This window comes from Solanum lycopersicum, chromosome 2 (genome assembly GCF_036512215.1).
Source record: "Solanum lycopersicum chromosome 2, SLM_r2.1".
Taxonomy (NCBI): Eukaryota; Viridiplantae; Streptophyta; class Magnoliopsida; order Solanales; family Solanaceae; genus Solanum; species Solanum lycopersicum.
Genome location: NC_090801.1, coordinates 46,129,031 through 46,144,100, shown reverse-complemented (window position 1 = coordinate 46,144,100; position 15,070 = coordinate 46,129,031). Strand labels below are relative to the sequence as shown.

The 15,070-nt window shown below is 35.0% G+C and overlaps 2 protein-coding genes and 1 pseudogene across 3 annotated transcripts; 1 reads left to right on the top strand and 2 right to left on the bottom strand.

Moving 5' to 3' along the window:
• Nucleotides 1-2,155: 2,155 nt before the first annotated feature.
• Nucleotides 2,156-3,383, bottom strand: LOC101250754 (protein FLOWERING LOCUS D-like; annotated as a pseudogene).
• Nucleotides 3,384-6,236: 2,853 nt separating this feature from the next.
• On the bottom strand, nt 6,237-7,938 carry LOC104645567 (uncharacterized). 2 transcript variants are annotated; one of them, XM_019212162.3, is made up of 2 exons: nt 7,466-7,938; nt 6,237-7,132 (listed from the first exon to the last, which is right to left on the bottom strand). In XM_019212162.3, the coding sequence occupies exon 2, from the start codon at nt 7,102-7,104 to the stop codon at nt 6,499-6,501; it is 606 nt and encodes a 201-aa protein (XP_019067707.2). In that variant the 5' UTR covers nt 7,105-7,132; nt 7,466-7,938; the 3' UTR covers nt 6,237-6,498. The 2 variants fall into 2 exon arrangements, with proteins under 2 accessions (XP_019067707.2, XP_019067706.2); XM_019212161.3 differs by having other exon boundaries at nt 7,457-7,919.
• A 188-nt stretch (nt 7,939-8,126) lies between these two features.
• Nucleotides 8,127-11,823, top strand: LOC101250461 (uncharacterized). Its single transcript, XM_004231647.5, has 8 exons — nt 8,127-8,357; nt 8,966-9,039; nt 9,453-9,494; nt 10,073-10,114; nt 10,263-10,346; nt 10,699-10,786; nt 11,372-11,469; nt 11,664-11,823. The coding sequence occupies exons 1-8, from the start codon at nt 8,174-8,176 to the stop codon at nt 11,682-11,684; spliced, it is 633 nt and encodes a 210-aa protein (XP_004231695.1). The 5' UTR covers nt 8,127-8,173; the 3' UTR covers nt 11,685-11,823.
• Nucleotides 11,824-15,070: the final 3,247 nt, after the last annotated feature.

The following is a 15,070-nucleotide window of genomic DNA, read 5'->3' as shown; positions in this document are numbered from 1 at the left end:
CTGAGATGAAGCGAAAGCGCAAGAGGAAGGAAATTCCTCACAGAGCTCCTTTAAAATAAACATGCTTTGCTTTAATTTGATCATTTTAAAATACTTTGCTTTAAGAATTTTCAAGAGTGTGCTTTTATGTTGCTATTTCAAAAACGTATATGCTTTCAACTATTTATACTTTTAATTAAGACTTTTGGAACCTATACTTTGTTGAATGCTTTGTTATTGTGGTTAAAAGTATATGTGGCCGCATAACCACTCTTCTAAAGCGCCTCTTATTTATAATTAAGGTAGTGTTCAAGAAAAATCAAGTTTTTTTTAAAGTTGTTAAAGTTTTCAATCTAGTAGCTTCATAGTTGTCGTATCAGAAAAAGCTGATTCATGTCATTATTTGTAACTCTGATTTTGTAAAACAATATTTTTACCTCAAAAAGAACCCAAGTTGTTCGGTTCTAAAGATATCAAGAGGTCATGTGGAAGCGTACAGTTGCAAATAGTATTTATGATAATTAGATGGCAAATATTTATACTAAAAACCTAATATTATTATATGCTTTGACCAATTGACATATATATGAAAACTAATATACAAAAAAAAAACTTTATTAGGTGAATAATCTCCCCATAAGCAAAAACTTTTAAATGACTACATTGTGGATTCAGATTTTGTTCTTGAAATAAAATAATTTCATCATAAAAAATCACATACTAAATTCAGTCATTGCATACATAACATATCAATAAATCGTTACATGAACTGAAGATCATGAATGCCCAAGAGGAAAGATTGAGTAATAAATAGCTGCTAGAATGCATTAATAAGTGACGTTCTTTTTATGAAAAACGTGCAATACAGAGTATCCCAATGTAACTATGTGAAGCATAGTACTTTCTTAAATTATGAGACAATTAGTTTAATCAATGAGAATACGTTACAAAAACATGATCTCCTTGTGCTAATGAAAGTTATTCGGACGAAGATAGTGAACAATTTTTTTTATGAAAACCACCGAGAGCAAAAGTTTTCTCATTTTAGGAATCAGATAACATTGGTTTTCTAATTATTTAGTTGCTCTATAATTATGAACATTGAATAGCTCTTAAATAACTATTTTAGGTCTTGTAATAGAAATTTTTAGTTGACATAAATTTATATCAACCAACTTCAAAAGGTATCAACAAAATGTGACATGCAATCAACGAGCAAATGTAAATCTTGTTCTACACACAATGAAATACCATCAACGCATTACAATGAATAGTAAAACCAAAGAAAGTCTATCCTTCTTCATTGCAACACGTGCAATCAGCAGGGAGTGGATTCATTGTTCCAAACATCAACATTTCCTGAAAGTGCACATAAGAGTTAACAAAACATTACTCACTTTATCAAGAACAAAAAGTCGGCAAAAATCAGTTTAATTAGAAATCTTAAGCTTGTTTAAGCAAAAAGATTAGATCTATTTATCTCCTAAAAATTCATAATTTTTTACCCCACACCCCGCTTAAGATCAAAATAAATTTTCTTTAAAAAAATGTTGTATCCTTACAAGGAACCAAAGGTTATGTCAACATCATTGACAAAGTGAAAAAAACTGAACCTTTGATTGACCAGAGAAGTAAAACAAAGGGAAGATATCTTAAAGGAAATATTCGGTTAGATATTACCAACATGAAAAGCACTAGATTTAGTGTAGACAAAAATAAAAATTCTCTATTTAGCAACAAGGAAAAGTAAAAAAATTATAGATACTACGTTGGGCCTTAACCATTGTTCCACAATAGTTGTGGTTCCTCCTTTTCCCCTACTAAATTATTATTGAAGAAGCGTACTGTATCAGACAACAACCCTACCATGGGCTATACCTAGGTGTTATTGGCACATTCACCTGCCATGATATCCATGTTCCTTGTGCTCTCCCTTAAGATTTTGGGACCAAGATGACCCCTATGATATGGGAGGGGATCACTGCTTGTTGCTCGGTGGAAATGGAAGATTAATTCATGCATTGGCCGAAAATGTGCCTATTAGTTTTGAAAAAACTGTGCATACCATTCGTTACGGTAGAGATAGAGTTACATTGTCCAAAACCCAATCTTCTTACGGGAATAACAATGCAACTTCTTAAGGGAATAACAATGCATTGTCCAAAACCAAATCTTCTTACGGGAATAACAATGCAACTTTGTTTAATAGTCCAAAACCCAATCTTCTTATTGTATCTAGCTTTCGTTGAGGAAACTCTGGAAAGAACCTGATAGAACCACGCTTTAGAACTCCGAGAGGAGCCGTGCACAATACCATATCTCCCTCAAATACTTGTCCCGCAGTAATCACCTTCACTCTATCTCTACCGTAACGAATGGTATGCACAGTTTTTTCAAAACTAATAGGCACATTTTCGGCCAATGCATGAATTAATCTTCCATTTCCACCGGGCAAGAAGTGGTGATCCCCTCCCATATCATAGGAGTCATCTTGGTCCCAAAATGCTAAGGAAAGCTTTGAAAGCAAACTTGCATTTGCATACTCTAGATTTGCCAAATGCCAGTTAAACAAGTTCATCTCCTCATCATTCATCGAAACACTAGAATCCTTTCGCAAAGTTTCCAATGCCTCTCCAAGAGAAATAATCGGAGATAAGTCTTGTCTTACCTTGTTTGCCTTGTCCAAAAGTTCATTATAAGCAACCTCCACTTTTTTTATCCAAATACTCGTCTACGGGCGTTCCGTCAGCATGATAGAGTGGACATTGGTCTCTCACCGTATGAAGTGTATATGACAATTGTCGAGCCAACACACCCAGCGGATTCCCTAATGTACCTGTCAAAACACTCTCTCCTAAGTCAGAGGCTGCTATTTTATTCCCTCCTTCCATCTTTTTTGTATACACCCTTCCACCTACACGCTTTCGTCCCTCCAAAACAATTACCTCAAATCCAAATAACATCAGTTGCCTTGCAGCCGCCAACCCAGCAAGACCTGCCCCGATAACGATCACTCTTCCCTTACTTGGACTAGTTGGAATCTTATCCTTGATTGCCAATGTCACCCCACAATTAACATACCCGTATGATAACATTTAGTAATATGCAGAATCTAATAAGCCACTATATTGTTGAGGTATAACGTCAACAAACATATCCTTTGTCAGCCAGATAGACATATTTTCACGCCATTTCGTGATAATGTGGTTCCTAATTAAAATTTAGTTGTACACTTCTGTCCCTCAATCTTCACTAACAACTCCAGCTTCGATTTCTTCATCCTTTAACGAGTCAGATGGAAATCCGGCCGTTAACGCAACTAAAGCCTCAGGATATGACTCGTTGTTTATACAAATAATTTCATCTGAAACAAGCTTCTTTTTTGAAATCCTACTTTTAACCATTTTAGGCTGAACATCTATGAGCAAAATTAGAACTTTTTCCTCGAGTTTTGCTAATTTTACCTGACGAAGATGTAGCCACCAATGCAGATTGTTTCTCGTTAGTATTACCGAAAAAATCACTGGATACGTGATTTAAACACCATTTACTTTCTGATCTACCTCCTCTTCTATTCATCGCATGAGATGGAAATGATTCAGAATCAAACCGGATTTGGGAGTAGGGTTAGAATTTGGAACTGAACTGAAACTGGAAGTGAAATTTTTGGGTTTAAGTTAGGCAAATGGATTGGGAATCAGAGAGGAATTTTGTTGACTCAAATTCGAGCATTGGTGATAAGTTTCGGATTGGTGTCACTGGCTCTACTTCTACTATTGGCTGGTGGGAGCACTATCCATGCTTCAAATACTTCTGAAGATAGCACAGGTACATGCGCTTCGTCTTCCGGTGCAAATCATGGTGGTTGGTAAAAGACGTTATGGTAGAAGCACAAACTTTATATTTCTTGGCTCTTCTACGGTAATTATCTTTATGTTATTTATCTCTTTCCACAATCAAATCTTACAGCTTTTAAGCTTCTATATAATATCTGTTGTATGATTGTGTTCTAATAGCCCGTCTTAAAACCACCTAGATTTATGACAGTGTGATTACAGTTAACATAGATCTGATTATCGACCTTGATGTTGTGTCTTGCAGGTGATTGGAATCCGTTGTTGGTGTCTATCAACTCTTTTGCTTATTGTGCAGGAACTGTATATTTGAGCAGCTCTTTCGTTATCTTAAGACGAAAGAATTATGTACTGTATTGTTGTGTGCTATTGTGCATGTATTGTCATGAGAAAGATTTCACTAGTGCTAGCAGAGTAAGCGCCTTTTACATAAGTAAGCAATTTGAAAATTTTGATTATTTTGATCTTTTCTGCATTGAATTGAATGTGTTGTAACACCTCATTACTTACTTATTAGAGATCTTTTTGTCTCAGATGTACTCGAGCAGTTGCGTTAAGCCAAGTAAGTGTGCAGGTTCAGATTTTCTTGGTTTATTTCTGAGCATTTCTCAGATGATAAAAGCTTCAAACCTCTGTTTGATTGCTTCCATATCATGCGTGAACATTCTGCCTCAGCATAACATCTATCTTTGAACATTCTGCCTCAGCATAACATCTATCTTTGTTGATATCTTCAAAGGATCTTTATCCTCATTGTGTAAGTGAACTTGAAGTTTTACTCAGAATGATCGGTTGACAAACATTAATGTTGCTGGGATCTTTAGTTTATCTGAAAGCATTATACTATCACAGAACAACAGCTTGTCAAGTTCCTTCAATCTGTTCGATGTTAATTTAGTGCTATTAGCACCCGTGCTTTGTAAAATATAGTGAGATTTTTGTTAATGCTAAGTGACACAGATACAATATATAATTCTCACTGTTTGTGTTTGTATTTGTGTTTGTGTTTGTATGTGTGATCAACTGTACATGTATGTATGTGTTTTCGTCGCTGAAGCTGGATTAACTGTATGTGTTTTGAAAGCAGAAGTTGGATGTATGTGGAAACTGTACCTAAGTAATGTCAATTTTTCAGTGCCATTTCTTTGTCAACTAAGTTACTATTATTTGCCTGCAGTGAATGCTCACAAGTCCATATTTCTCAAATTGTTCATGAGATTCAGGATTGAAACCAACAATAGTCGCAGAAGCTTCCACTCCTGCAAGAAGGGATCGATTGATGATGTGCTAATTCCAATCGAGTCATACCATATGTATGATCTTTCTGTCACACGCATTAAGCATGAGACGGAACTCCAGCAGATGTAGAACTTTGCAGCCAAGCTGACAGTGTATTTAATTCTAAGGATTATCTTGTGCCGCTAGTTGTACAACTAATTACTGCTCTCTTTATGTTTTAGCTAGTCAATAGCAATAGTGATGTTTAGATAGTTATTTCTGTTCGTCACTTGAAGCAACTTATTTTAGTTATTCACTTCCTGTTACCTTGACGTAAGATGAGATATGGTTTCAGTTGTGGATTTGTACTTGAGACTATTTCGAGTTTTTCATCCCTCATATAAAATACAAAGTCTTCAACATTTGCAGGTTTCATGTCCCAACCTGAAAAGGCTATATATCATTGGGCCTAACGGCATAAGTGCTCTATGCTCTCACCAACTGCCTATTTTCGCGAACTTCAAATGAGTGACAGTATCAGATTCTGGAAAATTGATGTCTCCATCAGTGACCAGAGGTGCTTTGAATCTCCGAATACTAAACTCCGGTGCTCTTTTCGTCTTAACTTAATAGTAATATTCAGATACTTATTTATGTTTGTCAAGTGAAGCAACTTCCTTGTACAATATTATCAATTAGAAATCTGAAGCATCACTATTCTCTGCACCCAGGAACAAAAAGCTAGTCAAGGAACTACCAATGGTGAGGTGTTTGACTCCAGAAAATCGCAAGAGGATGATATCGTGGCAGCTTTGAAGTATGTATGTAGGCTGATAACTCACAAGTATAAGACTATGATGAAGCTAGACATTGTGCTCACTGAAAATGAAGAGAGTTGCCTAGTCGCGTAAGGTTCCTCAAGTATATGCCTGTGATGAGGCTAGACATTGTTCTCCCTGAAAGTGAAGAAAGTTGTCTAGTCGCTTAAGGTTCCTTTACTAGTTGTTCTACGTAGGTTAACGTGCACTGTGTTTGCGTTATAAAGATGTATAAAAGTCTGGAAATGTGACTTTCATTATATTGTTCATTGAGTGACTAACTATTGAGGCTGCAGTCTTTGTTTTGCCTCCTGTAATTTGAGGATCAGGGAACCCATTTCAACTAATAAAAGTTCAACACAATTGCTATATTGTGTAAGATTGAAGCTTCCTCTTTCCTTGTCCTTTGAACACGTATGATGATCTCTCGTTTCTATGTTTCATGTTCTAGTACAAAGATCCATCAAAACATGGTACATGTAAAATCGCGTCCAAACAAAAAGAATTGTCAAAGCTACATCAAGCTTGCTTCTCAGGACAAAATTTGATCATGGGACATGGTTTCATTTACCTATACGCAGTCGTCTTGTAGAACATCTTTAGTTTGGCTTGAGAACAGTAACGTCTCATCATTGTTGACCTCTGGTGCAAGAGCTGTCATCTGCTGGTAATGTCGTGTCATCATTAGAACAGATTACAGATGGCTCATCATTCTTGGCTGGTTTAGATTCTATGGCATCCATCTGAGGCCATCTGAAGCTACTAGCTTTTTCTTTTGCCGACTTGAAAACATTTGAGACATAATCAGCATTCCTCTCACCATCTGGTTCTGGACCTGTTTTTCGACCCCAAGTAGCAGGATTCCACGAGATAGTTCTTTCAATACGAAAACTTGAACTTTGTCTTCTTATAGATCCAATTCTGAGCTGCTTCTCAGACACAACGGCTAGAGAATGTCTGAGATTTTTCATCATTTCGTTAGCAATTGAGAATCCACACTCTTTCATTGACCTGACCATGAAGATAGAATCCTCTGAATCTGCTGTGTGCAAAGTCACTTGACGAGATTTTCCCTCTGTTTTGCTAGTGAGACTGATGAGGTTGGGCACTGCAGTGTGCGTATGTTGTTGAACATAGAAAATCCCCGCTGAGGGCTCGTTTGCAATGAACTTTATCATGTCCATCAACGACTCGGTTATCTCTACAAATCCATCCACTGTTGAAAACACATGCATTTTCTTGATCGCGAAAGGTTCTTCATCACTGGTAGCGCAAGAAAACAAATGCAGACAAATATAAGTTGAACTTACAATAAACAAAGCTAATTAGTTTAAATATTGACACATATGCCATCATCTCCATGTTTCCAAACAATCGAGTTAAATACTACAACAACATACTTAGTGTAATCTCACAAGAATCAAGATAAATACATTATGTACGAAACCGTTTGCTATATGTAACAGTATCAGGAAGTCCTTGTCATTTTTAAAGGCAACAGAATGCTAATTTAAGGTCACACATTGAAAACCTGCACCAAATGAACTAAATCTAGTATTTTAAGTGGAGAAGGATAGAGGGGCAGACCCTTCATACCCGAGCTTCGAGGGCTGTGATTGGTCCAAAGTGTCGTTTCCAGATAGATTTTCCGACCATTAAACATTTACCTGAAATAATTTATTCAGAACCTAAAATTCTAGATCCACAACCTATTTCTTGAAAAAAAAACATCCTCAATTTCTCCAAAAATCCAAAATATTGAACAAAAGTTCAGTGAGTAAATGTAAATATTCATCAAAAAACAAGAACCCCATTTCTCAAAATCAAATCTTTAGCTCATTTTCACAATTAATGATACTGTTAACCAAAAAAATATCATAATCAAAATTTACCCTTTTCCCTAAATCTACAATAAAGATACAGAGATCAATCTAGAAAAGAAAAATAATCAAATTTGGTAACCATCAGCTGATTTGAAGCTTTCTTCTGTATTTTGCATGGATTTTGAAAAAAAGATCAACTTTTTAGGAGAAAAAACACAAATTACCCTAAAAATTATTTGTCATTTCACTAATACTAATATTATTGAATATTTTTATTATTTCTTTTTATTAACTCATTTATTATTGATATATAAAATTGGTTATTTTGCAATTGTTTGGTACATAAAAATTGACCCCTACCTCCCCCCCCCCCCCCCCCCACAAAAAGAAAAGGACAGTAAACAGATAATGTTTTCAATTGTAAATAGTGTACTATTATTTGTATTAATAAGCAAAATAGATAAGAGGAAAAGGATAAGTGATGCCTTTTTCTTCTTCAATCAGCTTAAGCTATGGAAAGTTGTGTTCTGGATTTCACTATAATAAGCAACCAATTTTATCAAAATATTTCAAGAATTCACATTTCTCAGTTTTTTTATCTACCCAAAATGGACACCATTTGAAGCTTAAGGTACAATATCCCAGAGCATCTTTTGATACTGAAGGTTTGTTCTTGTTAAAATTTCACTTTTTTAATGTTAAAAATTTGATCTTTATTTGTTTCTTCATGTTTAAAAGTTCAAGATTGTTGCTTTATAAGATAAATGAATAATGGGGTTCTGCTTTTTTGTTGTCTTTACTTAGAATTCTTGTACTTCTGTAATTTGGTTAAAGTAGTAATCTTTATTTGGTTCTTCATGTTTAAGATTTGATAAGATCCTCAGTCCTAGCAAACTTGAATTGTCTACAAGAACCTACGTTGTTTTACTCGCTCCGTTTTAATTTGTTTGTCTGATTTCAAGTTGGCGCGAAGTTTAACATAGTTAAGAAGAGTATTGGATTTTGTGGTATGTACTGACATACTGTTTAATCTTGGTGTTGTTAAACGTGTCATGTGGAAAGTTAATTGTCAAAAAGTAAAGAGGTATTGTTTTTGAAACGGACTAAAGTAAGGCGAACAGATTTGAAAGGGACGGACTAACATGTTTTTATTATTCTTGATGATGTTCTGAAGCCACTGTTCATTTGAACCATTTTTGCCTATTAGGCATCTGATTTGTTTTTCATGCAATTTCTACTGATCAGTTTGTTATTCGCGGTGACCCTATTGCAGGCCTTCCCTCTGAGATTACTGAGGATTCTAAGTTTGTTTCTATAAACGCCGAAGACCCAAAATATGGTCCACCTGTAAGTTCTGGTTAGTTATTTTACAGTAGCATCAGTCATTGTATTCCTATACTCATTTTGGTGTTCAATGTGGGAACTACTATGAATCAAAATTTTAGAGAACTCAAATTTACCGGCATTTCTGAAGTAGCTGAAATTTTCGAGATTTTGTGACTCATAAGATGTATTAGAAGTAACTCTTGGTCTGATTAAGAAGCTACGGCGAAGGGAATAAGGATATCATGTTTTAACGACTGCATACAATGTTGTATGAAAGTTAATACCAGATAATGGCGGTTTTTGGATGGCCTTCAAATGTTTTCTTTTCAAGCTAAAAGATTCTTGAAAGATTAGCACATGTTAGGTGTTTTTTCTGATACACTTCGCTCGATCGTTTTTATCTTAAATGAAAGCCTCAATGACCCCTTTTACAGGCTTTGTTGTTGCTGGGCTTCGAAGTGGACGAAGCAGCAAAGGTAATTTCTAGACTGATTACCTTTTACATGTTCATGTTTGGCTGTGCTGAGAGTTTTGTGTGTTATAACATTACCATTGGTGAATCGGTGTGTCAGATGGTACTCGGAAAGAAACAAGAATCCTCTTAATGCTATATATCTTAGTATTAGGATAAGAAGGTAAAACAAATAGAGTAACCATATCTGATAGATAGCAGTAATTTTGAGGTCAGTGAAACGTGCTCCTTGGAATATAAACTTAAGACAATAGCAAGAAGGCATAACACGTAGATAGACACCTTAACTTGGCCTCAACTCTAGACACCTCAACTCGTCATCATTGTGTCCGTTGAACACTCCAACGTACAAAATAATCATCTAGACACCTTCAAAATTTGTGTGTTATGCCAGTGTCGGTTGTCCACGAAACACATAGGGGACAAGTTGGGGTACCTAGATGTGAATTTTCAAAGTTGGAGTGTTTAGCTACGAGTTGAGCCCAAGTTAAGGTGTCTATCTATTATTATGCTTAACTAAAACTGCATCGTCGGCATACATTTACATCGATAACTGATCCCTCTATGTTTATCTTGTTGCAGATACAACAGCTTTTGAAGGAGATGGATGGTGAATTCCTCCAGGTAAATTTTACTAGACTTCTCCACCGCTAATTAGTGGATGATATTATCTGAAGCCAGAGAGCCTGTATAATTAACTATATGCTTTTTCTGTACTAAATGAGTAAATGCCATTTTCTTGAAGTTACGTCTAATACAACGTATGCTGCAGGTCATCTTTTGTACCGAAGACATGATTTCTCGTTCACTATGGGAAGCAGTGAACACAAAACAGACCAATTTAGATGCTTCAAAGGTCAGATAACAGAACTATCTCTACACTTCTACACACACAAGACTGTTGGTGCATCTACATTAGATCGAACATTTTTTTTTAAGAGTCTGTTTAGTCTGCTGAGAGATTCGTAAGTCAGTAGAAAATGAAGAGAAACCTCTGGTGTTAGAGAACCAAGAGTATTGTCATATTAAAATGAAATGGTTCCAATGGCCCTTTTTGTTTTAATAATATATGCTTATCCTCCGAGTCGTTTACACTTCTACTCAGTTAATTAAATGTTAATGAAGTGTCGTCTTAAGCATCGTGAAGTTGGTTGTATAAACGACAAATTCATCGTAACTTACTCTAATGTGGAGGTATCATTATGCAGATTGCTAAACAGCTCCTGCGAATTTGCTTCCTGTCTGGCCTTACCGGAGAGGAGATGATGATGTTTCTTGACGCATTTGAAGAAAGTGGTAAATAACTTTTTGATATTCTGCATTCACAGCCAAAAATCTTTTATCTTTTCGTCTGTGTTCATAGCCGCTGATCGTAAAATTAACAAAAGATTATGTCTAAACAGAGAAAACTCATTAAAGACAGAGAAATACAGGACTATCTTGAGATATTAGTAGGAAAAACAGATTATTATAGAACTTTTATTAGTAAAACACATTAGTATTAGAATGTTCTCTTTGTTCACCAGAGACGGAGTCATGATTTGACGTTTATGGTTTGAGATTCTATTCCCTTTATACATGTTCATTACATTTACATCGTTCTCTTTCGTGATCTTCTTTCCATATCAATGATAAACAAGGCATTAGACCGATACAATAACAACTGATTTCATTTCTATCATTTATGAACTTTTTTTTGAGTTCAATGTGGCCTGTGATATCGATGATCTTCTACATGGTCATACTCGTTGACCATTGTACTTTTGAAATTATGACTTCAGAATTCAGTATTTTTTGAAAATTTTATGTTTTTCACATATATATTTATGTTCTGTGTCGAAAATACTGGATTCAGTTGAACACATATATAACTATGTGCAGGACTTGAAGACCCCGTCTTTGCTGCTCTTGTTCCAAACAGCGCGGAGAAGCCATTACAAGAATTAATCGATGAGATTATGGGAAATCATGAACTACTTGTAAGCTTAGTTCACTTCCTTTTACCAATACATACTACAATTAAACATGCATTATCAACGAAATTTTGTTGTTTAGCTACAAAATTACGTTACTCATGTCTAACTAATTCCGATTCGTTGTTTTTTCTACAAGTATATATTATATCAACATGTTTTTTTTCAGTATGGCTGATATTTTCTTTATATTTTTGCAGTCTGCCAAAAATTCAAGCTAGAGGGGGTAAAAATGTATTTTTCTTTTTTATAATTAGCACTGATTATAAATTTTGTTATTTAATGTCCTTCACCAAATTAAAATATTATAACACATCAAATTATTTGAATATTAAATGCACATACAACATTCATTAACTATTTTTTATCTTAAGAAAAACTGAAAAAGAAATTAAATGTGGAATTAGAGAGTTCATGTATCTATTTCATTTGTACTACATTATCAAAAATCATGATATTTTAAAAGAAAAAGAAAATGAAACTTTATTTCTAAGTGACAAACAATGAAGAAGTTGGAAAGTCATTACTAATTGATAAATTACCATTAAGAAAATAACTTTTTACAATAAATAATAAATGGTGCATGTCCTATGCATAATATATATATATATATATATATATATATATATATATATATATATATATATATTCAAAAGCTCTATAGTAATTAAATGTAGACTAATTTAATTTAATACATACAATCAATAAATTTGTTAAAGGAATTCCAAAGAACATCAAAGAAAATTGTTTCCATTTTTCTCATGGACATATTTCAGTTGAGTAGGATTTCTTTAATCTTTATTTTTGACTTCTTTTTCATCATTTGTCCCTTTTCTTTAAAGCAACATTTGCATGAAATAATAGATGGTGAAGTATGTAGATTTAATGAATATATAATGGAATCAAAGAATTGCCAAATTCAAACTTTGTGGGATGATATATGAAGATTACCATTTCCATCATCAACATTAGCAAGATTCATGAGGTATGAAAGAAAGAAGATTGGTTTCTTTAAAAGACTGATTTTATAATTTTCATTAATTGTATTTTCTTTATAGTTTCTTATGATTATATTATTTATAGATGAAAAACAATGTGTACGATTTAATATGTTATCACTACTGAAGAAGTGTATAGTGTATTTGTTGGGAGTCTTAAATGATATATTGCTTAATTATTTTCATTTAAATAATTTCTAAAATTTTGTTCCATGTCATTATTTACTAAGGTTTAACAGATCTTTATTTTGAATTTTATTATGATTATAAATATCGATAAATTAGAGTGTTAATGCAATTTTACTATACTAGATGAATTGTTGATCTTGAAAGAAATAAAAAATAAATGAAATTGACACTAAAATTATTTTTAAAAACTCAAAGGGAAGCTTCAAAAGCTTAGATAATTGATTTCTCCGGTATACTGATTTTGTTAGTTAAGTTAATTGGTTCATTACTTATAGTTTATTATAATTACTTTTTTTAATAGATGAAATACAATATTGTTTATTCTTTTTATTTAATTAATTTCTAAAATTTGTTTCCTGTCATTTTACCAAGGTTCAATAGATCTTTAGTTTTGAAATCAATTATTGTGGTGATGGAAAAATAAAGCTAAAAAGTTAAGTAAGCAATTTAAAATTATTTTCTAAGATGCACTTGACATTGGATAACACGTGTGATGCACGTGTCCAGAAACTAGTAGGTTATAAATAAGTCTTACCTTTTTCTTAGTTTGTCTTTGTAGTTGAAGTAGTACAAAATCGATATATACTTACTTTACAATCAATAAAATGCATTGTTCCTTTCACTCTACTGGCAACTTTATACTCTATATGGTTTCAAGAGTCAATTAACCTTCACGAGTAAATCTATGGACAGGAACCCTCCCACCCTTTCCATAAAAATGTCCCCAAACATCACTGTAACAAACTCTGATGCCAGTACAACTATTGTTCAGGTTAATCCTATCACTCGGTTACGAATCAAATTAACTGGCAGCAAAAAATTTTCCCTTTGGAAATCACAAATGTCCATTGAAGGAATATTGATTGTATTGAAGTGTTAACCTAATAAGGGAATACATGGGAGATATATATAGGAGATATAGGAAGGAGTACTAATCCTAATAGGACTAGGATTAAGGAGTACTAATCCTAATAGGACTAGGATTAGTACACAATAAATACTAATATTATTTAATACTATTTATTTAATACTATCTGTTATTATCCCCCCTCAAGCTGAGCTGAGCAGAAGCGAACGAGAGCTTGGAACCGAGGTAATCGTGCTGTCGGCTAGGGAGAGGCTTGGTCAGAATATCAGCCGGTTGTTCTTAAGTGGGTACATACTACACAGTCATGGTGCCGGCCTGAACTTCATCGCGAACAAAGAGACAATCAGTATCAACATGCTTCATTCTGGTGTGTAGGACGGAATTCTTGGCCACACAGATGGTTGATTTGTTGTCACAAAAGAGAGCAGGAACTGTGTGAGTGGCGCGGAGTTCGCGAAGAATATATGTGACCCACATGGTCTCAGCAGCAAGAAGAGCAAGGGCACGGTATTCAGCTTCAGTCGAGGACCGAGAGACCTTGGGTTATTTTTTTGTACACCAGGAGATCAGGTTCGGCCCCAAAAAAATGAGAAACCCCGATGTAGATTTTTTGTCATTTTTATCATTCGCCCAATATGAATCTGAGAAACCCCGAAGCTCCAAGTCCCCGGGTCGAATGAGTAAACCACGACCAAGAGTGCCAAAAATGTACCTGAGAATGCGTTTTAGACAATGGTAATCATGTTCACTTAGTTGATACATGCGCTGAGCAACTCGGTTGACAGCAAACTGGATGTCAGGACGGGTAATGACCAGATACTGTAGAGCCCCAATGAGGCTGCGGAAGTGGGTAATATCGGCAAAGGGGGTGTCGGCTCCATTCATAGACGAAGAGACTGCCATCGGTGCTGGTTGACTGGTGCATTTTTCCAGTCCAGCTTTTTGCAACAGATCTCGAGCATATTTTGACTGATGAAGAAACAAGCCGTTGCCTGTCCGAGAAACCTCTATTCCCAGAAAATAATGTAACGGGCCAAGGTCCTTCATTTTGAAGGTAGTATGCATAGCCCGAGTGACATCCTGAATGAGAGCTACAGTAGAGCCTGTAATAATGATATCATCTACATAGACAAGAAGAATGACTGTACAGTGTGCTGAATGTCGAGTAAACAGACTCGTATCGTGTACGAAACACGTGAAGCTGAGTCCCTGGAGGAACGTTTTCAGACGTGTGTACCACGCACGGAGGGCTTGCTTGAGCCCATGCAGAGACTTCTGGAGTTTGCAAACATGTTGAGGAAAGCGGGGATCAACATAGCCCGGTGGTTGCATCATGTAGATAGTTTCATCAAGCATGCCATGAAGAAAAGCATTGGAAACATCAAACTGATTGATGAGCCAATTGTTGCGCACGGCGAGTGACAGTACCAGGCGAATGGTTTCCTGCCGAATAACAGGACTGAATGTCTCGGAGTAATCAAGCCCATACTCCTGATTGTAGCCTTTACCAACCAAACGAGCCTTGTACCTGGAAATACTGCCATCTGCATTG

Excerpts from the sequence above, each read along its gene's own strand:
- LOC104645567 (XM_019212162.3), bottom strand. The coding sequence starts at position 7,104 with ATGCATGTGTTTTCAACAGTGGATGGATTTGTAGAGATAACCGAGTCG.
- LOC101250461 (XM_004231647.5), top strand. The coding sequence starts at position 8,174 with ATGCCTTTTTCTTCTTCAATCAGCTTAAGCTATGGAAAGTTGTGTTCT. Across the intron at positions 8,358-8,965 it reads AGCATCTTTTGATACTGAAG|GCCTTCCCTCTGAGATTACT; the intron begins GTTTGTTCTTGT and ends ACCCTATTGCAG. Across the intron at positions 11,470-11,663 it reads TGGGAAATCATGAACTACTT|TCTGCCAAAAATTCAAGCTA; the intron begins GTAAGCTTAGTT and ends ATATTTTTGCAG.